Here is a 26,097-nt window from a genome sequence, read left to right on the forward strand (position 1 = left end):
GCCCTTTAGTATATCGCACGTGTGTAGCACATGCAGGTATCCCAGGGATCGAGATTCTCAGATTCATGGTAATTGTGAAGGAGAAACATTACTCCCACAGAATTTGTTTACCGAATTTTATTTTAATTTTAATTTATACTTAATGATTAAGAAACTGTTTTCTAATAAGTTTGTAAATTTTATTTTTTTAAAAAAAAATATTTAAAGTGATTTAAAAATATTGAAAGAAGAATCCAAGAAAAAGGAATTTTTTTTTTTTTTTGCACTATTCGGTACCCAGAGTTGACCAGAATCGAGACCAGTGGTCCCAACTCGTTGCATTACCGCTTCCAACTTCGGTCCCAATCCGTCGGATCAGTATTCAATCCAACGGCCTGGGAACTTCCACCACTGTCCTCTGCAAACCTTTGATTCACGCCACTCCTCATGGCTCATAAGTCTCCACGCTCTCACTTTCAAATCCGTCAGATCGAGACGAATCTAACGGCTGCAAATAGACGTCATATTATTGTTATAATTATTATTATAATTATTATTACTATTATTTTCTCAGCACCCTTGTATTAACTCGCCGTAACATTGAAGTCCCGCTCTTTTTTGTGTCTGAAAGCCCAAGAATATTTGGCTTGCTGCGTGTCCCCTCTCTCGATCTATTGCTTGTAGATGCAATGCAAGAGCAAGCAACGAGTTCCATTGCGGCGAGTTCTCTGCCTTCGAGCAGCGAAAGATCTTCGAGCTCTGCTCTTCAGCCTGAAGTCAAAGAAGGTCGGAACTTTCTCGCTTTGGGATTTTTTTTTTCTTTTGTCAAACAGGTTATCAATTTGGTGCTTTTCTCTCTTTTACTTTAATTTTTTTTTTTCTGATTTCCAATCTTGGCTTTCTGGAATGTCGAAAATTTTCTCCGCGTGAAATTCCGTCCGCAAATTCTGCAGCTTCTTTTTTTTCCTCTTTCCTTTGTATGATCAGCATTATTCATGATGTCAAGACAATTGAAATTTCCCTTCCGGGTTTTGTACAAAGTCGAGCTTTTCTCAACTGGGACATTCTGTATTTTCATGGGTATCACTTCTACCTGGGAAATCCCCGGGATTACCATTACTCCCACCCCTTGCAATTTTTTAATATTTCTTTCTTATATTTAGGTTTGGAGAGTGATGAAGAGATCAGGAGGGTACCAGAGATTGGTGGTGAGTCTGCTGGAACCTCAGCCTCGGGGCGGGACACGGGTTCGGTGGCCGGCCCAGACCGGGCTCAAGTTAACGGGGAAGGTCGGAGGAAGAGAGGCAGAAGTCCAGCTGATAAAGAAAGCAGGCGGCTGAAGAGGTATTAGTTTATAGCTCTTCTGCCCCCTTCCCGATCTATCCGCTTTATTCTATGGGGCCACTGGCACTTTTGGTATATAACATTGTGCATTTGGGGGCTGCAAAAAATTGGGAAAAGGTTGCTGAGGAACAGAGTTTCAGCACAGCAAGCAAGGGAAAGGAAGAAAGCATACTTGACTGAACTGGAAACGAGGGTGAAAGAATTAGAGGAGAAGAACTCTGAGCTCGAAGAGAGGTTGTCCACCTTGCAGAATGAGAATCAGATGCTTAGACAGGTATGTACTTCACCATCACATCATACCACAGTAGCCATCATAAATGGTTGTTGAGATATATGGTAGTTAGGCATGTAGTCCTATCATTTTCCATCAATGATCAAAACGCCCATGAGCTTGTTGATAATGATCTGATTGGGTGGGTGAGGGTCTTCATGATCAAAGCATATTCGATGTGTTTGCCATACAAGTATAGGCATAGGGGCATAGAACCCCCCCCCCCCCCCCCACAAAAAAAAAAAAAACACCACCAAAACAAAAAAAAAGAAAAAAGAGGAGGCTAATGGCCATAATTCATATTCTCCCTTGACGTGTCAATCATGGTTGTAAACCACCCTCTCTCTCTCTGTGGCTCAAAAATGGAGATGCACGCTTATGTATATACACCAGCTTGACCTTAACTAACTCACTCCTAATCAGAAGTGGCAAATTAAATACTACAACAGAATTACAACTTCTAATGCAGGGCCTCAGTGAGCCTGGCCAAACCGGTCAGCGACGAGCAAGTCATGCTTATTAATGAATTTTTGTTTGGGTTCTTGGTATATGAAGTTTCTCAGGTTATTGGAGTTGGCACCTGTGATTTACCGCTATCTTATCTCAAACCGCAAGTTGCATGACATCTAATTGTTTGCACTTTATCGATTTGATTTTTTCAGATATTGAAAAACACAACAGCAAGCAAGAAAGGAGGAAGTAGTGGTGCTAATGGCAATGATGGGTCTTTATGAGACCAAAAAAAGGAAGAGCAGGATGCAAGTGTATTTAATAATATTTGGTACATTATGAAGTATCAGAAACTGAGAGCATCTCATTCTCGACATGCTTAATTCTAGGTTAGTGTTTTCCTAGGGATTTTTTCCCACTTTTCTCATATCCGTATGCCATGTAATGCTAGCCTGGCTAATAGCTATGACATCAAACAATGATGGTGGGGCGACAGTGACTATGGTTGTAGTGCCAATGGCGGAAGTGGCGGTGACTGGTGGAGTGGAAAGTGCAATAGGGGCGTGTGTTAGGTGGATGAACAGTTTACTTAAGTAAGCTTCTTTGGAGAATCTCCATTTGTATATCCTCATCTCAGAATCTGTTTGGCATGCATATGTCAATTTTAGCTGGTGTTTACTTGTTTCTCTCTGTGCTGCTTCTTAAGTTAAGCTCATACTATTGACAACAGCGATGTGTATGAATTAGCTGGAACAATGCCATTGTTTTCCTCATATTTAACTCGCAATAAATAGCTGGTTTTGGGCGCATTCCATTGAATAATAATTTACGGGAAAATATTGTCTCGAGTGTTTAAATGAATTTGAGGATTTTAAGCAAGTGAGAGATGGGTACAATCTTACAGTATATTTAAATTTGGATGAAAATCCCTGGGTTTTAGATGTTAAGTTTATTTCGCGTGTGTATCACTAATTCAAGTTGAAATAATAATTTACAATAATTTGGAAAAATTCTAATGTACAATTTAAGGATAATGGTGGCAGTTAATTTTTTATTTTATTCCTTTTGAACTAGGCAGTGATAAAGATCTTCCGAATGAATACTTAAATATATATATATATATAAAAATAAATAAATAAATCTTTCGAATGGAAGCAAAAGATAATCTCACTCCAAACCCGAATAGTTTATACAGTAAAATTATTTTTATTGTATAGTTATTTTTATTATAAAATAAATTTAACAAATCAAATGAACTCATATCAATTTGTAAAATTATGATATAATTTTTTTTTATAGATGTAACAATACTCATATTATAAAGTAAAATGCTATTGCCCCAAGTGCCTGCAGGGCATTTTAATTTTTTTTAATGCTTAAAAAATTATTACTAATAAATTTATGTATTTTTTTAATATTTTAAACAAATTAAAAATATTTTTAAAGGGCAACCTAATTAATTAGCATATTATAAATATATGTAAATAAAGCTGATGCATGAAGATAAAGAGAACTGCTAGGGCAAGGCAAAATTCACTTTTTAATTTTATGTGTTTTTTAAAAAGTATTTTTAAAATTATTTTAAATACTATTTTTAATAAATTTATAAATTTATTAAAATAATACTTTCTTTTAACTGTTAAAAAAAGGGTAAAGAATTTGGTGGTTCTCGGAGTTTCGCTAGTTGATTTTAGTTTTTTTTTTTTACATGTATTTTCAAAAAAAATTTAAAAATTTTATTTTTTAAAAAAGTTATAATATTATTTAAAAATAATTATTTAGGGCAGGTTTAGGGAATGAGATGAGAATTTTGTGTTTTGTTTTGAAATTTAAAATATTATATTTTAATATTATTATTGTTTTGGGATTTGAAAAAAGTGTATTGAAATTTGAAAAAGTTGAATTATTTATTATATTTTATATAGAGATTTGAAAAAAGTGTAATGATGAGATGAGAATTTTGTGTTTTATTTTATTTACAAAACCTGCCCTTAATCATTAAATAAATTTAAAAAACAAAAACCCAGCGGTAGCCGAGCGGAAGAGTAGATTTATCCTAAAGAATTTGTCCGTAATCCAAGGTAAATTGCCACTAGTCCACCGACAGCCATAGTCAGATCAATCAATACAGAATTGGACTGATTAAATTTATTTTTAAGTTTTAATAAAAAATATATATTTTTCATATATTTGAAATTTTTTTATTTATAATTTTATATTAAATTAATTATTAAATTCATCAAAATAATAATATAATATTATTTTTAATAAAAATATTATTTTTTTCATATTTTATAATTACATTAATAATATATTAATTAATAATTTAATTTAATTTTTATATTATTATTATAAGACAATTAGAGATTAAATGTGAATAAAAAAATTATTAAAGATTAAAAGTGAATAAAAAATATATTTGATAAGTGAACAGTAATCCTTTAAATTTAAAAAAATCTATACATTTATTATAGTTTAAAATTGTATATTTTTTGAAAAAATTTATATATTTATTGTAACTTAAAATTTTATATTTATCTTTAAGGTTTCGTTTGGATCTCAAACTCATCATTATAATTTTTTTAAATTTCAATACAAAATATAATAAATAATTTAACTTTTTTTAAATTTTAAAATAATAATAATAATATTAAAAAATAATATTTTAATAATATTTTATCATCTCAATTTAACTCAATTCAATTCACTTTTACGTATAAACACAATCTTAATTAATTTAATGCAACTCTCTTTTTAATAAAATTTATTATATTTTATATTTAATTAAGTTTTGACAAAGCAAATACCAATGCCCTGATTAGAAAACCGGAAGCTACCGACACTTAGTAGGTAACCCACAGGTGACAGGACAGCCTGTTAACAGCAACGGAAATGTTGCAAAAATTTGGGAAAGCATATACGACGCTTGTCCCCTTCGACTGGACCCCGCGTGACTAACGGAATTCAAGTCTCATCTCTCGCTGATAAAATATAAAGAAAAATTATTTTAAATACATATATATATATATATATATATATATAAACTCATTATATTCATTTAACATAAAATATATTAATATTTCATTTTTTTATAATTAATAAATTTAAATAATGTCATTCATCATTCTTTTATAATTATTTTTTTACTGTGATATAATATTAAATAATTAAAAACTATTTATTATATTTTATTTTATTTTTAAATTTATCATTAAATGTCTCATAAATTTATAAAAGAATGATAAATAAATATTTTTAATAAATATATCCATCCAATAATGACTCATATATAATATATTATATAAAAAATATTTTAATCATAAAAAAATTATATAAAAATTATCTCATAAATTAATGTTACTTAACGTGATTCGTCAGATTATAAAATTATTTTTATTATAAAATAGATCTAATAGATTAAATAAAATCATATTATTTTATAAAATTATTTTATAAAATTTATTTATGAATATAACAGTACTTTATTATATATATATATATATATATATATAATAAATGGAGATTAAAATGAGCCCCACGGTCCTACACCTTGCCCGTTGCTGTCCTGAGAGCCGCGTTGGGTTTAGGTACAAGCAGCTACCGTTCCGGCCGGTAGCCACCATTGCTTTATTATCATTTTTTAGAGATGATAAAGTAATACGCAAAAAGAAATTGATAAAAAGACAGGCTTTAGTCCTTTATGTTGCTGGAAGTGTTGAAACCAGAGGTACAGAGATGGCGTCCTGAATGGGCGAAGAATTCACAGCATTTGCACCAATCTATTCGCATCCCCTCCTATACCCTCACAACACTGAAATCAGAAGCGGGGATCTCTTCTGATTTCCCTAAACGAAAGAACCAACTGAGAAAACAACATGGAAGCAAATGCGGGAATGGTGGCTGGGTCTTACAAGAGGAACGAGCTGGTCCGGATTCGCCACGATTCCGACAGTGGGGTTTGTGTTCTCGACATACCCATTTCGGATTTTCCAGTTCCATACTAGTTTTGCTTTTGTGTATTCTATTTATTTCTTATTTATATTTTTTTTCCCTGTCCTTCACTGTGGCGTATGGATCTGGGTGTTGGGTAGTGTGGAATGCGAGTCCGTGAACTCCTAATTTTGTTTTATACATGAGTCGGGAAATTGTGGTGGTCGTACTTCCGATTTTGTATATTTTGGTTTTTCGGCATAGTGATTATTACATGTATTTAATTGTTTCATTGTGAAGCTTGGATCTTATTGTTTATTGAGTGCGAGTGAGTGTGAGCTGAGCTCAAGCTCACACCGTTTATGTGGGAATGGATAGCAGGTAGTCGCTGTATCAGTCGGTGTGGGGATTTGCCATGTGGGTCTCTAAATTTGAACTTGTTGCAGTTATGATCTTGTGAAATCAGTGCCTTTGTTTTTGGGCTGTTCCCTTGATTTCGATATACCATTGGGGTAATCGGTTGTGATGGCTTAGTTAACGAGATTTCCTATTAGTTTCTCCTTTTTATACCTAGTCCTAGTAGCGAGAGTGATTGGTTGTCCTTCAAAAAATGATGGCTTTTATTAGGGAGCATTCAAGCTGAGATCCGAATATTACAGTTCGGTGGCATTCAACTCTTTTCCCTGAACGTAGTTGAGATAAGCAATTACCTACCACACAATACTGTTGGGCCAGACTTTTGACGAGATCTGCTACTGCTTGAGCTGGGATCTAGTCTTATGGGTTTCCTGAATTTTTTTTTAACCGAAGAGATTAATGTAATCTTTAGGCGTAAAGAATTTATATATTTTTTTACCTGAAAATGTTATTTTTATGCCTAGCGAATGCCATCCTGATTTGCACAATGGAAAATGGTGTGCCATTGCGTTCTCATCATCGGTAGAAGCTATAATTTGAAAATGGGGCTAGTTAATGTAGTTACGTGTTGATTTACAAATTTTCAAGAATTTATTCTTCCAGTATATTACCATAATGTTTCTCTATTTTTCTTCTGTAATGTTGATTCTTACATTGTCTTTGGAAAATGCAGCCCAAGCCCTTAAAGCATTTGAATGGCCAAATATGTCAAATTTGTGGTGATACTGTTGGACGTACAGCTTCCGGTGATGTCTTTGTTGCTTGCAATGAGTGTGCCTTCCCTGTTTGTCGGCCTTGTTATGAGTACGAGCGAAAAGAGGGGAACCAATCTTGTCCTCAATGCAAAACTAGATATAAGAGGCAGAAAGGTTAGCTTGCCCTGTTCCCCATTATTCATTTGTACTTGTATCTGGTACTTGGCTTGTGCCTCTTTGCTGTTTTTAATGAAAATTTATTACTGATAAGATAAAAATTGTATTTGTACATGTAGGAATGAAATTAATACTGTTTATGTATTTTAGGGAGTCCTCGAGTGGATGGAGATGATGATGAAGATGATGTTGATGATTTAGAGAATGAGTTCAATTACGCTCAAGGGAATAGCAAGGCAAGACGCCAGTGGCAGGGGGAAGATGCCGACCTCTCTTCTTCCTCTAGACATGAATCTCAACCTCCAATTCCCCTCCTCACAAATGGGCAATCGGTAGGCACTTAAAACAATCCATTATCCTTTTTATGTTTACATCTTTCTTGCACTATTTTTGGATTGCAGTCCAGGTTTGAGCATGGTGGTTAGTTAGGTTCCGTTGTTTACGTTGACGGTGGTTGAGATGGGATTTGCAAGGGAGCTTGTGATTGAATCAAAGTTCTTCACAGGTGGACTGATTCGTATCTTTGAGAGAGTTAGGAGGTTCAAACAGGAGCTGTTACTGGGGCTGGGCACTGCAAAATGGCTCGGAAGAGCTCTGGAGGATTGTGCGATAAGTGGAAGGAGGGACTTTTATACGTCTATAAGAGAGGGCCATCAGAGTGTCAGCTCAGAGATGCTCGAATAACTGGGGAAGATTCATGGAAGTGGTAGCGTATGGTGAAGGGAATCGCAGAAGTTGTATTATTATTCCTAAAGGTGAGGGGGCAAGGGGTTGGAGAAGAATGAAGGAGGTATTATTGGAGGCTACCATGGAGGATAGAGATAACGTAGGGTTTGAGGGTGGTTTGCAGCGGAAGCCATGGAAAGAAACTGAGGGGGTTTCGAAGTCTTACAAAGATGCTTTATTTCCGGCAGGAAGTCATGGCGGCCTGAGAACTGGGGCTGGCGGGGAGGAATTGGTTGGGAAGGTATTGGTAGGGGGCACTTTGAGGCCATGCGCATCGAGCCCATCACGTTTTCTCTCGGGAGCGTGATTATGGCAGAGACGTGTACTGCATGGTGAGGGAGGTGCAGGGGCAGTTAAGGTACCTGCAGAGGGAGTTGGATAAAGTGGTGAGGAGTGTTGGGGTGTTTAAGGAAAACGATGAAACGGTGCGTGCAGGGGGGGAAAATGGCGAGTTTTGGAGGTTTGTTATGCATAAAGGAAAGGGCTTTCAGGCCCATAACTCTGATGGTTTTGGGCTGGTCCACCAGGCCCGTAACACTTCTGGGTTTAAGAATAGCCATATGGGCTGTACCGAGAAGCATGGGTTTAAGCCCAATAAGCCCACCAAGTGGAGGGCTTGGGCAAAGAGAAGTTTCGAGGCCCTCATTGCCGCAACGCCACCAGAGGGTGGTGGACGTGCCGGAAACTTCGTCGCGTCGGCTTCAGAAGACGCCGATGAAGGTGGTGGCCTCGTCAGAGATTGGGCTGGTACTCCAGGTGAAGCTGAAAGAGTTGGTGGAGTCTCCTCCAACACAACCGAGATGCGGGGGTGGAGAGGAAGGTTCGGGGAATGGACAGAAAATGCCGATGATGCTTGGGGGTGAAGCCGAGGGTCCGGCGAGGCCTTCCGAGACGGGGAATGGACAGATTCAGTCAACGGGGGGTGAGGGTGGAGATATAGTTCAAGTGTGGCCTCTCGTGTTGCCGTGTGACTCCACTGTTGGGCAGAATATTCTTCCTCTGGGGAATGGGTCATTGGGGTCGTTGGGGTGTGAAAAAATGGGAGTAGTGGACTCAGCCAGTGAAGATCTCTTTCTCTCAGACGAAGAGAACCTGGGAGGAGAAGTGGGTTTCGTACTCGGGGATGAGGTTTTGGAGGAACAATTTGAGTTTAGAACTCAGAGTCCTATCCCTTTGAATTGTTTGTTTCCAGACCAGTCTAGTGTCTCAGATTGGATTTTTAACACAGTAAAGGATATACAGAATTTGGTGAGTTTGAAATGTGAGGGATATGAAAAGCAATTCATGTCGCTGCTCACTGCCATTGAAGTTGGGCATCAACAACAAAAAAAAGCTGGCTCTAAGAGACAACGTGAACTTAGAAGGCTAACCTGGTCCATGAACTCTGAAGGTAGTTCTAGTAGGGATAGGTCTAAGGGAAAGGGTCTTGCCTATCCCAAATGAAACCAAAAATTGTCTCGTGGAATGTCCATGGTCTAGATGAGGCTAGTAAGCGTCTTCAAATAAGAAACTTACTGAGAGGATGGAAGGCGGACATTGTTTGTTTACAGAAGACGAAGTTGAAAGTCATTAATACTAAAATGGTAAGAAGTATATGGAGATGCGTTCATGTGGATTGGGTATATCTGGCAGCTGATGGGGGCTCAGGAGATGTGTTGGTGATGTGGGATCAAAGGGTGGTGGAGAAAAGGGAGGAGTTCATAGGGTTATTCACGGTAGCATGCTCTTTTAGGAGTGTGTCAGATGGTTTTTTGTGGGCCTTTGTAGGTGTGTATGGTCCTAATATAGATACTGATCGTAGATTATTTTGGGATGAACTATTTGGAGTTCACAACGCATGGGATCTTCCATGTGCATTGGAGGAGATTTCAACGTAATCAGATTTCCCAGTGAGAGCTATGGTAATAGAAGGATGCGTCCAGCAATGTCAGATTTCTCGGAATGCATTTTTTAGTTGAATTTAGTGGATCTACCAGTGGCGGGGGGTACATGCACGTGGGCGAATAATCAGACGTGGTCTCGATTAGATCGATTCCTAATTTCCCTAGAATGGGAAATCCATTATCTGGAGGTTTGGCAAAAGAGATTGCCTCGTGTGTGTTCAGACCATTGGCCTATTATGTTGGATTGTGGGGGGTTTCAAAGAAGACGTCGGTATTTCAAGTTTGAAAACATGTGGTTGAAATCAAAAGGTTTTGTGGTCATCTTATCAGATATGGGGTACTCCTAGCTTCATGTTTGCAGGTAAATTGAAAGCTTTAAAACAAGATTTAAAACTTTGGAATTTACAGTCTTTTGGCAACATTGGGGAGACCTTAACTCAGGAGGAACTAGCCCAAAAACTAGTGCTGGCTGCAGATCTTGAGAGGATCATTCTACTAGAAGAGATTTCGTGGCAACAAAAGTCTAGAGCATTATGGTTGAAGGAAGGAGACCGAAGCACTAAGTTTTTTCACAGGGTCGCCAACTCTCACAGGAGATCCAATAATATTGGGATGCTGAAAATTGATGGGGTTATCAGTAAGGATGAGCAGGTGATTAATAATCATGTGGTTGGTTTTTATGAACAGCTACTAAGGAGGTTTGGTGACCTAAGCCTGATGGTTTGATCTTTGACTCTATTGGACCCTTGGATGGTAGCCGTTTGGAGAGGCCTTTCGAGGAAGTAAAGGTGTTCGATGTGGTTAGGAAAATGGCTAAAGACAAGGCTTCAGGCCTTGATGGGTTTTCTATGGGTTTCTTTCAATCATGTTGGGATGTTTTGAAGGAAGATCTTATGAAAGTGTTCCAGGAATTCCATTTGGTCGGTAAATTCGAGAAGAATTTAATGCCACTTTTCTTGCTTTGATACCAAAGAAGGTTGGGGCTGCGGAGATTAGAGAGTTCCGACCCATTAGTTTGGTAAATTGGGTATACAAGATTCTTTCTAAGGTACTGGCAAATCGCCTTAGTGAGGTGGTGGGATAGATAATCTCAAAGCCCCAAAATGCTTTTGTAAAAGATAGACAGATCTTAGATGCGGTTCTCATTGCAAATGAATGTCTGGATAGTAGACTGAAAGATGGTAATGCAGGGATCATTTGTAAGTTGGACATGGAGAAAGCATATGATCATGTTAACTGAGATTTCCTTCTTGACCTTCTTGGGAGGTGTGGTTTTGGGGAGAAATGGCGATCTTGGATCCGTTGGTGTATATCTACGGTGAAATTTTCAGTCTTAATTAATGGTAGTCCAACAAGTTATTTCAATAGTTCACGAGCCCTAAGATAAGGAGATCTGCTGTCTCCTTTACTCTTTGTTATTGCGATGGAGGCTCTGAGTAGGATGACCACAGCCTTGGTCACCATTGGGCGTGTGACTGGTTACTCGATCGGATCCTCGGGAGGGGGAGTTATTAATATTTCTCATTTATTGTTTGCAGATGATACTCTTATATTTTGTGAGGCAGAAAATAATCAGGTGCGAGTATTAAAGGCTCTCTTACTGTGTTTTGAAGCAGCTTCGGGGTTGAAAGTGAACTTAGACAAGTCAGAGATGGTGCCTATTGGAGGGGTCCAGCATATCAGACAGCTGGCTAACACTCTGGGGTGTAAGATTGCCTTACTCCCTATGACATACCTTGGCCTTCCGTTGGGGGTTGCCTCGAGAGCGGCTTCTGTATGGGATACAGTCATTGAGAAAGTAGAGCGTTGTCTAGCAAGCTGGAAGATAATGTACCTATCAAAAGGTGGTAGGATTACCTTGATAAAGAGTACATTATCTAATCTACCGACATATTTCTTGTCCTTGTTCTCCATTCCAGCAAGTGTGGTACTTCGAATTGAGAAATTACAGAGGGATTTCTTGTGGGGCGGAATTGGTGAGGAATTTAAATTCCACCTAGTCAGGTGGGAGAAGGTTTGTTGTCCTCTCCCTAATGGTGGTTTAGGCATTCGAAATGTGATGATTTTTAATTAGGCGTTGCTTGGTAAATGGTTGTGGAGATACCATAAAGAACCAGAAGCTCTATGGAGATTGGTGATTGAGAGCAAATATGGTGGTTTATGGGGGGGGGGGGATGGGGCGCCAGTGACGTGAGGGGGGCATATGGAGTGGCGTTGTGGAAACATATAAGAAAAGGATGGGGGGTTTTCTCTCGTCACTCACGATTATGCTTAGGAGACGAGGCTAGGATCAAATTCTGGTATGATGCTTGGTGTGATAATGGTGTCCTAAATGATCTATTTCCTGATCTCTTCAGGGTTGCTAATGATACAAAGGTTTCAGTGGCGGATGTCATGGTGTTAGTAGGGGAACAAATCCAGTGGAACATCAATTTTAGCTGGGCAGCAAATGATTGGGAAGTGAACAGCTTTGCAGCCTTTTTCAGACTTTTGTATTCTCTTAAACCGAATAACCATCATGCCGACTCATTGTGGTGGATATCTTCGGGTGGTGTGTTCTCAGTTCGCTCGTTCTATAAATCCCTTTCACATGAGCTCCCTATTCAGTTTCCTTGGAAAAGAATTTGGAGACACAAGGCACCTCTCAAAGTAGCTTTTTTTGTATGGACATCTTCCTTGGGTAAGATCCTCACAATGGATAATCTGAGGAAACGAGGGGTGATCATCGTAGATTGGTGTTGCATGTGTAGGAATGGGGGTGAATCCGTGGACCATCTTCTACTACACTGTGAAGTAGCTCGAGGGTTATGGAACGAGGTTTTTAGAAGACTAGACTTGGGTTGGGTAATGCCTGAGTCAGTAATGGCGGTTTTGGCTAGCTGGACAGATCTAAGAGGAAATTGGCAGATCAAGGCTGTTTGGAAGTTGATTCCTATTTGCATCATGTGGAGTTTATGGCAGGAGCATAATGAACGGACGTTCGAGGACAAAGAGAGATCGATTGAGGAACTCATTGCTTTCTTTTTTAGAACCCTTTGTACTTGGGCCTCTTCCGTTAATTTTAATGGACAAGATTTCTATGATTTCCTTGTATCTAATGTCCCTACATAGTTAGGGCACTCTTTATACTACACATGGCTTTGCCTATTCTTTTATTAATTCACTTTGATTACTTACAAAAAAAAAGGTTGGGCGATTAACATCACTTGTATTGTTTCAGAAATTATATGTCACTTGTTGTGCCTTTGAGTTTATGAATAAAGATTTATTACTTATAAAAAAAAGAAATTTTATGTCACTTGCGGCTTTTGATGTTATCTCCACTAACTGTTCTTACCATGTTTGGAAGGATAATCAAAATGGACGTGTTTTTTATGATTGATTTTTCCTATTGATAGTCCTGGTGATTTATCCACCTTCTCTCTTCTGATATGAAGATAATATTTCAGGTGTCTGGTGAAATTCCATCTGTTATATCAGACAACCAGTCCGTGCGAACCACATCAGGTCCTTTAGGTCCTTCAGAAAAGCATGTTCACTCCCTTCCTTATATTGATCCAAAGCAACCAGGTAATCAAATAACTCGAGTTTGTTCATTTATAAATCCTCAAACAAGCTTTTGTATCACTTGTATTGCTTGATAAACTGTCATGTCATCTATTTCTACAGTTCCAGTGAGAATTGTTGACCCATCTAAGGACTTGAATTCTTATGGCCTTGGAAATGTTGACTGGAAGGAAAGGGTTGAAGGTTGGAAACTCAAACAGGAGAAAAATATGATGCATATGACCAATAGATATGCTGAAGGGAAGGGAGATATGGAAGGCACAGGTTCCAATGGAGAAGAACTCCAAATGTGAGCATCCCATACATGAAAACTTTATTTGCTTTGCACTTTTGGTGGTTATGAGTTTTATTTAGTATCACCGTTTCCCTGGTGAATGGAGTTCACAAATGATGATGATTTTCAATGCCTCATTGTAATTAATGGCAAATTTCTTTGGCTTGAATAGCATCTGAAATGTTTTATATCTCCTTAAATTTGAAATTTTATAAGTAAATGTAACCAATACCAATCAAAAAAATTTTTATAAGTAAATGTGTAAAATTAAGTTTTATATTCTGCCATGATCTTTGTTTTCACTGTTGTTGACACCTTCACTTCACTTCACGTCTCCATCAGTGACTTCATATATTTTTTTTTCATATCATGCCATTTGTTTAACGTGCAATATCGTGATGAGATAATGTGGAAGCATGGATCTGTGCCTTCTTTAATCTGTTGATTGACAATGGAATGGGTTCTTTTGCCTACTCAGTGTATCAAGCATTTTTTTATCTGTATTTTTTGGTGAATTGAAACTCTCTCTCCCTCTCTCTCAGGGCTGATGATGCTCGGCAACCTTTGAGTCGTGTGGTGCCTATTTCTTCTTCACATCTGACACCTTATCGTGTCGTTATCATACTGCGGCTTATTATTTTGGGCTTTTTCTTACAATACCGTGTGACTCACCCAGTGAAAGATGCGTACCCATTGTGGCTAACATCAATTATTTGTGAGATCTGGTTTGCTTTATCCTGGCTTCTGGATCAGTTCCCAAAATGGTCTCCGATCAACCGCGAGACCTATCTTGACAGGCTTGTATTGAGGTTAGTTTTCTTCATTCTATTTGTTATGTTGTATGGTATTATGTGTGGTTTGAACATGAGGAAGTAATCTACTTTTCTTGTTAATTGTTATTATACCCTTCAGGTACGATAGGGAGGGAGAACCATCGCAACTGGCTCCTGTAGACGTTTTTGTCAGTACTGTAGATCCCCTAAAAGAGCCCCCTCTCGTAACAGCAAACACTGTTTTGTCCATACTTGCTGTGGATTACCCTGTCGACAAGGTCTCTTGCTATGTATCAGATGATGGGTCAGCAATGTTAACTTTTGAAGCCCTCTCTGAAACTGCAGAGTTTGCTAGGAAGTGGGTGCCCTTTTGCAAGAAACATAACATTGAGCCTAGGGCCCCTGAGTTCTACTTTGCCCAGAAAATTGACTACTTGAAAGACAAAATACAACCTTCATTTGTGAAAGAGAGGCGAGCAATGAAGGTGAGTGAATTTGCTATGATGGATCAATATTTTTTTTGTGGTTTGGATAGCATTATTCTCTCTCTTATTATGTGATGCATGGTGGTAATGCAAGTTTTATGACTGCCATGGTATGGGGCTTTTGAAGCTGTCTACTCTTGTCTTGTTCATCAATGATAAAAACTACTGTTGTGTCTTATAAATAAAAAGTAATGTCTTTGGGCGAATGTTCTTGTATTGAAAGGGGATAATCTTCATGATTTTCTTAGCTTTTTCTAGCTCCCAGTTCCTAGCTTGGATTTAGGTGTTTCCGCTTGTATACTTAGGGGTGTAATCGGTCCAGTCTAGTTGGTGCAAAGGGAGATTTTTGAACCTGACTGAAACTTTCGGTCCACCCATTTTCCACCAGATATACTTCCTACTTGGGCTATGCCTATTTACTTGTTTTAATAAAAGTTCTTATTATTTTTTTAAAAAAAAATTACTGTTATGATAAGTTGATGATATCTCACAAGAAATAGTAGAAATAACCAGTAGCAAATACCATACTTGTATGGGAAATTCTAATAAGATTTTTAAGGCTTGTTTTACCGAAAGTGTTCCCTATATTATCAACGGCATATATATACTGTTCATAAAATATCAATATTTTTTATATATCAGCTGATTTTTTTTTTTTTTTTTAATTTTTGTATGAGTAAACCGAAAATAATTGTTGGGTCTTTGGTAGAGTAGGTGAAGACAGGATTTTTGAGTTTTGACTTCAATAGAGCTTCACCCTATGCTATATAACATTTTTTTGATTGAAATATATGAGGTGTATGAGAGATTTGAAACTTTTGCAAACTAATGTGTTTAAAAGAGGGTAATAAGTAAAATACAGTTTTGTTGCCTATAAAAAAATACAGTTTTTCTGGAACATCTGCAATAAACTAGGCCATATAAAGACTCCTGACATTAATATTTGTTAGGATCACATTTTTTTGCAAAGTACCTTATTGACTCCATTCGTATGTATTCTCGAGCAATTTTGAGTGGGTCATGTAACAGGTCTAGGACTTCGCACATTTGTATATAGGCAGATGGTTTTAGTATTAGGATTATGGTGTCTTTGATTTTTTAGACATTCAAAACCATTTTGTTTCGTAGAGAGAATATGAAGAATTCAAGGTACGGATCAATGCCCTTGTTGCCAAAGCACAGAAGACGCCAGAAGAAGGTTGGACAATGCAGGATGGCACTCCATGGCCTGGAAATAATCCTAGGGATCATCCTGGAATGATTCAGGTATTCTCATTTTTCCCAAGTGGTTCAAGATTTTGATAGTTTTCTTCATATTTTTACGGCCATGTTTACTTTTCAATTGTGTGGAAAAACAGGTGTTCTTAGGCCACAGTGGGGGGCTTGATACAGATGGAAATGAACTACCCCGACTTGTTTATGTTTCTCGTGAGAAGCGACCTGGCTTCCAGCATCACAAGAAGGCTGGAGCAATGAATGCATTGGTTTGTCTACTGATGGCCTTCTATTGTTATAATTAGATATCTTATTCATTTACAGCCATAATAGCTACCATTGTCCACCATTCTAGGTGGTGCAATCAGCGATTTGTTTGAAAAAATAGAGAGATCACACAGATTTGTACCGTAGTTTGGCGGTGATATGATTTTTCATTGGTTGCCTGATTGATTGGAGCGGCTTGTCATACCAAGATGTTGTTGAATCCATGGTTTTTGTTTATCTTATATATTGCAGATCCGAGTTTCTGCTGTCCTAACAAATGGTGCATATCTTCTGAATGTCGACTGTGATCACTACTTTAATAACAGCAAAGCTCTTAAAGAAGCCATGTGTTTCATGATGGACCCTGCTTTTGGAAAGAAGACTTGTTATGTGCAGTTCCCACAGCGTTTCGATGGCATAGACTTGCACGATCGATATGCTAACCGCAATATTGTCTTCTTTGATGTAGGTTCCACTGGATGTTTCACAGCAAAATATTTTGTGTTTTGTTTCTTATGGTTGGGCTTTGGTTAAGTACAATCCTGTATTTATTGTATTATGCAGATCAACTTGAAAGGGCTGGATGGCATCCAGGGTCCTGTCTACGTGGGAACAGGTTGCTGTTTCAACAGGCAAGCTTTATATGGGTACGATCCAGTTCTAACTGAGGAAGATTTGGAACCGAATATTATTGTCAAGAGTTGTTGTGGTTCAAGAAAGAAGGGAAGGGATGGCAATAAGAAGTACATTGACAAGAAGAGGGCAATGAAAAGAACTGAATCCACCATTCCCATTTTCAATATAGAAGACATTGAGGAGGGTGTTGAAGGTTGGCTTTCTGTTTTCCCAAATTTGACAAGAATAATTGTCAAACCAAATGATGGTCTGGTGCGTACATGCCTTGTAATGTTAACCCCACTCCCTTTGTTCTGCAGGATATGAAGACGAGAGATTGCTTCTTATGTCTCAGAAGAGCTTAGAGAAGCGTTTTGGTCAGTCTCCAGTTTTTATTGCAGCCACCTTCATGGAACAAGGAGGCATTCCGCCATCAACCAACCCTGCAACTCTTTTAAAGGAAGCAATCCATGTTATCAGCTGTGGATATGAAGACAAGACTGAATGGGGAAAAGAGGTCAGTTAGTATAGTAATTTAGAACCTAGCAAGCTACTAATTTGACATAGTGCTCAAGTATTAAGTCATCTAAGCCTTTTCTTTTACCACCAGATTGGATGGATTTATGGTTCTGTCACAGAAGATATTTTAACTGGTTTCAAGATGCATGCCCGTGGGTGGATCTCAATCTATTGCATGCCTGCTCGTCCAGCATTCAAGGGATCTGCTCCGATTAATCTGTCTGATCGATTGAACCAGGTTCTTCGATGGGCCTTAGGATCAATTGAGATTTTGCTGAGTAGGCATTGCCCCTTGTGGTATGGATACAATGGGAGACTGAAGCTTTTGGAGAGACTGGCATACATAAATACTATCGTGTACCCGCTGACCTCAATCCCACTGATTGCCTACTGTATGCTTCCTGCCTTTTGCCTTCTCACTGGGAAATTTATAATTCCTGAGGTAAGTGATGGTTCTGCTTAATAACAGTCAATCCGATGAGTCTTTCAAGCATGCTTGATGTGCATTCGTTCGTTTTCTCATCTTTCTATGCGCATTATATTGGTGGGGTTGAAAATTTTGGCTGTGGAGATGTTCAATGCAAGACCACAAATTATAAAAGTAGTTGACATGGATCCTTCATGCTTGTCTATAGGATATACTATAATTACTTTTTGTTTTTTCATGTGATTAAAAGATTAATATCCTTTTTATGCAGATAAGTAATTTTGCTAGCATGTGGTTTATTCTCCTTTTTGTCTCCATTGCTGCTACTGGAATTCTTGAGCTTAGGTGGAGTGGGGTCAGTATTGAGGACTGGTGGAGGAATGAGCAATTCTGGGTCATTGGTGGTACATCTGCCCATCTCTTCGCCGTCTTCCAAGGGCTCTTGAAAGTGCTTGCTGGAATTGACACCAACTTCACTGTCACTTCAAAGGCATCTGATGAAGATGGAGACTTTGCAGAGCTTTATGTGTTCAAATGGACATCACTTCTCATCCCTCCAACCACAGTCCTTATTGTTAACTTGGTAGGTATTGTGGCTGGTGTTTCATATGCCATAAACAGTGGATACCAGTCCTGGGGTCCCCTCTTCGGCAAGCTGTTCTTTGCTATATGGGTCATTGCCCATCTGTATCCATTCCTGAAGGGTTTGTTGGGTCGGCAAAATCGTACCCCAACAATTGTCATTGTCTGGTCCATACTTCTTGCTTCGATTTTCTCCTTGTTATGGGTACGGATCGATCCCTTCACCTCTGACTCCGCAAAAGCTGCAGCAAAAGGTCAATGTGGCATTAATTGTTAGTTCATTGCAAGATTATTCTGTCGTCGTATATGCCATCCTTCTCGCTGAAGCAGTGTAGTGTGTATATAACAAGAAATCAAGGTATCAAAGTTCTCTGCAGAATCTGTGCCCCCTCTCCCAAAAGAAATAGTGTCTGCACGATCAAAGGTCATGTATTCTATTTATGTATGAAAGGAGTTGGAAGGAAGAAAACGGGACGGGACCCTTTTTGGTATTTTTATTTTTAATTTTAAATTCATTCTCTTCAGAAGTGTCTTTGTTGGCGTCTTTTAAGATAGGTGTCTCCAACTCGTCTGATGTTATTATTTTGTTGTATTGTGACAAAGTTTTGTCAGGACACGGAGCATATAGAACCTATATATGCAGGTGCTTTCAGTTCTTGGAAATAAAATAGGCTTGTTATTCTTTGATGTCTAGATATTTGGTGCGATGGTGGAATAAGAATTAAATTATATGCATTATTCATCTCAGACCCAATTAAAGAGATTGGTTGTTAGGGATTACTTTGAAATGCTTTAGTGATAAAGAGGTTTCAAAAAAGTAAACTGATATGACGTGATAAGATACATTGGATTGTAAAGTTATTTTTTTATTATTATAAAGTAGGTGAAGAATTTATTTTTCTTTCCTCAGCTGCTGTGCTCTAGTTTCAAGTATAAGATGGCTGTACTGGTACATTTGATGAAATTCCAATCATCCAATTTAATCGCTTAGGTCTACGTAGTTGCAATCTGTTAGATTGGCTTTGTTTAGTGAAGTTAACTAGCTATCATCATATTTCTTGAAGGAATTTTTGTTAACTACACGTACTCGTTATTCAGTATTCAAATTTGTTTCTAAATGAACTGTTGTCACCACATTGTTCTTGAGTATGTGCGGAAATTTGTGCCCTCTCTTGGTTGAGCATCTCATTCTGTTGCGGTCAGACCATTTTAATGCTGTTGTTGATCGGGCAGAGGGCTTGGCTTTGTTGTCTTTTGTGCTGCCTTTAGCGACATCCCCAACCAAGAGTTTGTCAATGAATCCCGTGGGAGTGGTGTCAATGGTCATCTGCTTGACGATCAGCTGATGCATCCGAACCATCCTCCAACCTTTATAGTTGAAAAAGCTGAGAAAGCTACAGGGAATTTTTTTTACCTTGAAAAGTAATGGAAACAGTATAAAAGGTGTTGAATTTATCTGAAAATCTCTTTAAAAAAGATTTTTATTTATTTATTTATCCTGAAAATGAAGAGCCTAATGACAAACTTATGTACGTCTGAACGTTTAAGGCAATGTTCTAAAGCATACAAAATTTTGGCACCTCGTTGCTAGGTGTTCCCACTCATTTCAACTCTAAAAACATCAGATCTAACCTTACAGACAAGGCTCATTGAACTGAGTCGCAATTGGGGGGGAAAACAATACTAATGATGATAATAATAATTCAGAGGTGAGTAAAAAAAAAGTAAAAGAACCCAATAACTTAACCAGGGCACGTGAAAAAGGTGTATGAGTTCTTCCCTCTTTGCTCCGAGAGATGTATTTTGTGAAATTATTTGGGACTCCCAAAAAACTCTCTATTTATGCTTCCTCATCGTTCTCTATCAATATCCTCTTGCATGCTTCGTAGCACATGAAAGAAATCCCAGCAGCAGGGACCAACTTCATGCAGCTAGGGCCCAGCCCTCTGTATAAACCCGGGATCCCTTCTTGTTCAAATATGCTTACAAGTGCATGGATCACATTCTCATATACCTGCCTACCACTGAGAGCCCCCACCTGCATGTGCTTGCGAGCCACCTCAAGTGGGAAAGTCGCACTACTTGAAATAGCTCCAGCAGCTGATCCAATTAAAAGGGTTTCGATGTTGCCAATTCTCTCTTGCTTGAATATTTTACGATAGGTTTTCCTTAATGTGTCATAGGCAAAGTAATTAGCGGCAGCATATGGAATTACACCAATAAGACTAGGTGTAAGGCCTCTGTAGAGTTCTGCAGGTCCTTCCTCTTTCAGTATTTTTAAAAATGCATGAAATAGTCCCTTGTAAACACCTCTCTGCAACAGACCACTAATTTAACTACTGCATTTATACTGAAGAGAGGCACAATTTCAAGCTTAGATCTACATGTACCTCAACGGTTAGTCGGGTCTTGACTAATTCGAGAGGATATGTGCACAAAGTTGAGCTAACACCAGCACAGGCCCCAGCAACTAACGAGGCAGGAATCGGGAGTTTGGGCTGTTCCCCAGGTTTGTGCGACAATTGCTTGTTGACCGTATCATAAGCAAATAGCTGGTATTGAGAGTAGCACAAATGTTTAGATACAGAGCGAAACAATTATTATATTTAAGGTCTTAAAAGTTGACTACCCTTGATGTATATAAGGTTTAGTTCTCTTTTTTCTACTTGATGACTATAGAGCGCGCTGCAAGAGAATCACCAAGTACAACTGATGTTCACCACAAAATCCATAAAACACCTTTTCTCTGTCCAAAATCAAACTGAATGAAAATTTGGGCACCTCCAATTTAGATTATTGCTTTTTTTCAATCATAGCTAACTAGAAGTCAGAGACCATCTCCTCAGATATGGTGGCTCTTATTTTTAAAGATGCAAGATATATATTGTGTTTCGAAAAGTGAGAACAGAAAGGGTGTCAGGGTGCAGAGGAACAACCCACAAAAGTTTTTTGATAAGTAGGAATTACCCACATAAAAGTACCATGAATTTCTCCGCTTTGATCAAGTTCATTTTTATAAAGCAACAAAAGTTTTACAAATATAACATTTACCACACAAGAAATTTAACAATTTTCAGTGAATGATCCAAGTTTATGCTTGAGATTGATGTGCTGTCATGCCAAAAGCATATCAATGTGAATCAAGAGTTGGGCATTCACAATGACACATACAACTACTTCCAGAGAAGAGAGCTGGATAATACGAACAACATGAAGAATTACTTCCACCAGTATTGATAACATTACTATATCGGCAAGTAAACTAATGATATAGTAAGTGGAAACGTTGAAACGACCATAACTAATATGCAACTGTAAATATAACACCTTTTGAAAAGATGTAAAATACTTCTGCTTGTAAAACCATGGAATCTTAAAAAAGCAGTTTAAGATTCAATGATGCCTCTCTTTCAGTTGAACATAAACACTCATCTTTAAATGACATTGAAAAAGCGGCAAGAAATGCAGTTCCACAATCCAATCATCTTACTTTCAAGTCAAAGACACAAATTATGGCGATGTCAAGGAAACGGAATAAAATTGGCAAAAAAAAAAAAAAAGCTACCGTAACCATTTATACGTCACTGATCCTAAACTTAATTGTCACATGGAACAAAAACAGAAAGGACGTCCATTTCAGAATGTGTAAGCATCGTAACCAACCGACAAGAGTTCTCTTGTCTATTTGCAGAATGTGTAAGCAACGTGACTTACATGAGTACCTAAGTAAACCGACAAACGAATTGCAGCAAAATGCGAACCAAGCAACCATTTATCCACAATGCAATAGCCGTTATATCCAAAAAAAAAAAAAAAAAAAGTGATCTAAATTGAAGATATTCATTTAGTACCTCTATCGCCTTGCTAGGTGCGACCCGAATCACATTGACCAAATTACCCCTGAACAATCCCTTCCACCCATCAGTCTTCATGATATTGTGGAACACCTCTGTCGTGGAATGGCCACTACTCCCAACCATCAAATGCGTCCTTATGGTCTCCAACGGCGCCACCGCCGTCCGTGATACCGCCCCGGCTATCGCGCCGCTTATCAGCCTCCTGAGCGACGGATTAGAGACCTTTATTTTCAACTTTAGAACGCCCTTCTTCGTCTTTTTCTTCCCAACCCCCTCCTCGTCCCGTAACCCAACTATCCGAAATCCCTCCAGAGACGACATGTACTTGGCGTACAAATCTGCGTACGGTACTTTCACACCCCCATTGTCACGGGAATCTGGAGGATTCGGCGAAACATCGAACCCCATTCCGACCTGACCGACGCTGGCGAATAAGCCTCCGGGGTGAAAGAACCCCTCTTGGAGGGTCCACTGAGAGCCCAAATCACAAACAGAGAAAAGCCCATCTCGTTTATCGTCGAAAAGTCTCCTACCCATCAGTCGGAGCCTTGCAAATGTGCTATTGTTTTGAGGATTCTGAACAAAAGCCGTTTGCTTTCATGGGTTTAAGTAAACTCGGAGCATTGGAAGAGAGACTCGGTTTTTGGGATAAATGGGTATGTGAGAGAATGAAACACCGATTTTGGAGGCGGTAAAAAATAGAGAAAGGGACTGTGCGAGGAAAGGAGAATGAGCAAAACCTAACAAAAGAGAGAGAGGAGAGGTTAAGGTAATCTCTCTCTCCCTCTCTTTTCACCCTTTCTCGGTCTGTGAAAGTTTGTGTGACCTATATTCTTTGCTGCAACTTGTAACAGCATTCTATTGAATTGGTTAAATTCATATTCAAATTTTAACTAATATTATTTGAATTTATATTTATTTATTTTATTTAGATTTCATTTCTATATTAAATTATTTATTTATTTTTTATATAATAATTAATTAATTAAATTTTTATTTTTATCATATTTTATAATTTTATCAATTAAATATTAATAATAATTATATTCTAATTAAATTAATATTAACAAAATATTATTAAATGTTAATAATAATTATATTATAAATATTAAATATTAATTATATTCTAATTGATTTAATTTGTTTGTTTAGATTGAGAAATTAGTATTTTAGTATTTAATGAATCAATTATAATTAGTTATATTTGGTGAAACACTACAGTTGAAATTCAAATTATTTTAGAGATGTTCAATCTAATGTAAAGTCTTTTTGACGTAAATTATCTAAATTTTAACTATCGTTCAACTTTGATCTAATCAATGAACATGCTCTTAGATTTGCCGTTAGCTTGCTTTGCCTTGGAGCTTGGTAGGTGGGTGATAACAAAGGTATTTCCCAGAGGAATAAGGGATGTTGCTATCCAGTGATTCACAAACCACTTTACCAAATTAATCCTGAAACGAATAAGGCTCTGTTTGGATGTCCATCCTTGTTCTGTGTCATGGGATGGTTTGAGATCCACTTGACTTGATTATAAGTTATAACGCACCTTATTCATGCTGCAAATCACCCAACCTAAACCGCTAAACGTTCCCCCGAGATGTTTTTCCTATTTCCGTCAAAAAAAATTAAAAAAAGGAACGGTTCTCCTGTAATAATTTAATTGCATTTAGTTTGGTAGAGATATTGTTACATAGTTTGTCCACGAAATTAAACATATACATATTTCTTTCTTTAATACCAGTTTTTCAAGGGGGAAAAAGAGAAGAATGGTTGTATATAAATCGACGCAACTGGCCGCTACCGACACAAATCGGCCAAAAACGATGGAGAATCGGATAGTATATAGTGAAAATTTGAAGAAACAGACGTTCAGCAATTCGATCCCAATTTGAAAATGGATCGGATCGCTGAATCAACCGATATAATAAAATTAATTTTTTTAAATATACTTCAATCAAAACGACATCATTCCACTTAAGTTTAAGTGAAACGACATCATTTTATATCTATAAATATACAACAGATAATGGAAACAACGTCGTTTAGTTTTAAACCAAACAACGTCGTTTTATTAACAACGTAAGAAAAGAAAATATTTGAAACGATGTCATTCTACTTAAATTTAAGTGGAACGGCGTTGTTTCAATATGAGATCTTCTTTCTCAACTATTTTTCAGTTCTCGATTTACTTTACAACTCTCTCTCTCTATTTATTCTCTCAGTAGAATCTCGTTGCTAGAGAAATCGACGCCGATCGAGAAATGTCATAGAACTGTCTCGATCGGTTTCCTTCTCCTCATTGACCGGTTACCGTCAGGTACAATCCTAATTTTTCAGACATCGAAAGGTGTACAAACAAAAAGGGTCCACTAGATATGTATCTAGATATACAGATAGATATATACAGATAAATATATATCACTTTAGAAGAGTTAAAATTTTAATCTTGTGTCAAAACCTATGGACCAAGGGACAATCTCAAATAGACAATTTCTATGAGGCGTAAGCCTCCCAAAAAGGTAACGGAGGCGAATCAGTTTTGCACGAAGGCGTTAGTTTTCACCCTAGTTCCACGTTCTAGGGAAAAAAAGTAAAACTTAATTTTTCTATTTATTTATTTATTAATCAATCAGATTGTTATTTTATAATCTCTTCAAATGAAGTAGAGAAGGGTTCGTTTGTTTTTAGAGATGAGATAAGATGAAATGAAATGAGTTAAGATTAAAGTTAAAAAATTAAATAAAATATTGTTAGAATATATTTTTTAATATTATTATTGTTTTAAAATTTAAAAAAATTGAATTGTTTATTTTATTTTGTATGAAAATTTATAAAAATTATAATGATAAAGTGAGATGAGATGAAATGAGATGTTTTTGAATAACAAATAAGGCTTTAATTGCTTTGAAGCAATGAATGCGCAAGAACGAAAGAGACAGAAAAGAAGGCGCAGAGCAAGTACTAGTAGACCAGTCTTGGACCTTAGAATGACAGAAAATAAAGGGAAGACCAGTGTCAGTCTTGGACCTTGGTATGACAGAGAAGTTATGAGAGGGAATTCTACCTGCAATTATATTTCCTAACTCCCTCTAAAGCTCTCCCAGTCCCAGTGGACCAACTTTTATAATATAAGGACCTACTAGGCCTGGTTTGACTTGTTATAGATGAAATGATACGATTTTATATAATTTTTTTTAATTTTTATAAATTTTTATAAAAAATATAATAAATAATTTTTTTTTTTAATTTAAAAATAAAAATTATATTCAAATTCAAAACTAGATACCCTTCGCTTGTTTTAGCCATGCAGAGTGGGCCTGCTCTAGCCCGATTAGGGTCCCCGGCCCACCTCAAATCTAATTAATTATGATTAAAGGTGAAAAAAAAATTCCGGTTAATAGGACCGGATCAAACCGGTGGATTAAGTCGAGCATCGATTTTAATTTTTTCAAAATTAATCGAAATCAGTCTGATTTCGATTTTTATTTTTTCAACACCGGACATGTTGATATATATATTTTTTAATATTTTAAGAACCCCGTGAGTCCATGATCTTAATTTATATAGGATGATGCTACCATCACAAGGAGTGGCCATCGGCTGTAATTTGTTTTTCAAATATTTTTTAAATCTATTTAGAT

General features: G+C 37.4%; 3 protein-coding genes across 4 annotated transcripts; 2 read left to right on the forward strand and 1 right to left on the reverse strand.

Annotated features, from left to right (window-relative positions):
- The first annotated feature begins 557 nt into the window (after positions 1-557).
- Positions 558-2,816, forward strand: LOC109001821 (transcription factor HY5-like). The gene is made up of 4 exons (XM_018979264.2): positions 558-765; positions 1,143-1,323; positions 1,441-1,597; positions 2,257-2,816. Exons 1-4 carry the CDS (start codon positions 669-671, stop codon positions 2,326-2,328), a joined length of 507 nt encoding a protein of 168 aa, XP_018834809.1. The 5' UTR covers positions 558-668; the 3' UTR covers positions 2,329-2,816.
- Positions 2,817-5,723: 2,907 nt separating this feature from the next.
- Positions 5,724-19,289, forward strand: LOC108992210 (cellulose synthase A catalytic subunit 1 [UDP-forming]). 2 transcript variants are annotated; one of them, XM_018966688.2, is made up of 14 exons: positions 5,724-6,000; positions 7,065-7,260; positions 7,414-7,595; positions 13,310-13,442; positions 13,542-13,728; positions 14,256-14,522; positions 14,626-14,971; positions 16,100-16,237; positions 16,330-16,455; positions 16,706-16,918; positions 17,018-17,282; positions 17,389-17,585; positions 17,679-18,029; positions 18,286-19,289. In XM_018966688.2, the coding sequence occupies exons 1-14, from the start codon at positions 5,920-5,922 to the stop codon at positions 18,871-18,873; spliced, it is 3,270 nt and encodes a 1,089-aa protein (XP_018822233.1). In that variant the 5' UTR covers positions 5,724-5,919; the 3' UTR covers positions 18,874-19,289. The 2 variants fall into 2 exon arrangements, with proteins under 2 accessions (XP_018822233.1, XP_018822234.1); XM_018966689.2 differs by having other exon boundaries at positions 5,754-6,000; positions 13,322-13,442; positions 18,286-19,264.
- A 758-nt stretch (positions 19,290-20,047) lies between these two features.
- LOC108992242 (adenine nucleotide transporter BT1, chloroplastic/mitochondrial) lies at positions 20,048-23,299 on the reverse strand. Its single transcript, XM_018966737.2, has 3 exons — positions 22,448-23,299; positions 20,987-21,148; positions 20,048-20,910 (listed from the first exon to the last, which is right to left on the reverse strand). Exons 1-3 carry the CDS (start codon positions 22,988-22,990, stop codon positions 20,437-20,439), a joined length of 1,179 nt encoding a protein of 392 aa, XP_018822282.1. The 5' UTR covers positions 22,991-23,299; the 3' UTR covers positions 20,048-20,436.
- Positions 23,300-26,097: the final 2,798 nt, after the last annotated feature.

The sequence above is a fragment of the Juglans regia genome, chromosome 11 (genome assembly GCF_001411555.2).
Source record: "Juglans regia cultivar Chandler chromosome 11, Walnut 2.0, whole genome shotgun sequence".
Classification (NCBI taxonomy): Eukaryota; Viridiplantae; Streptophyta; class Magnoliopsida; order Fagales; family Juglandaceae; genus Juglans; species Juglans regia.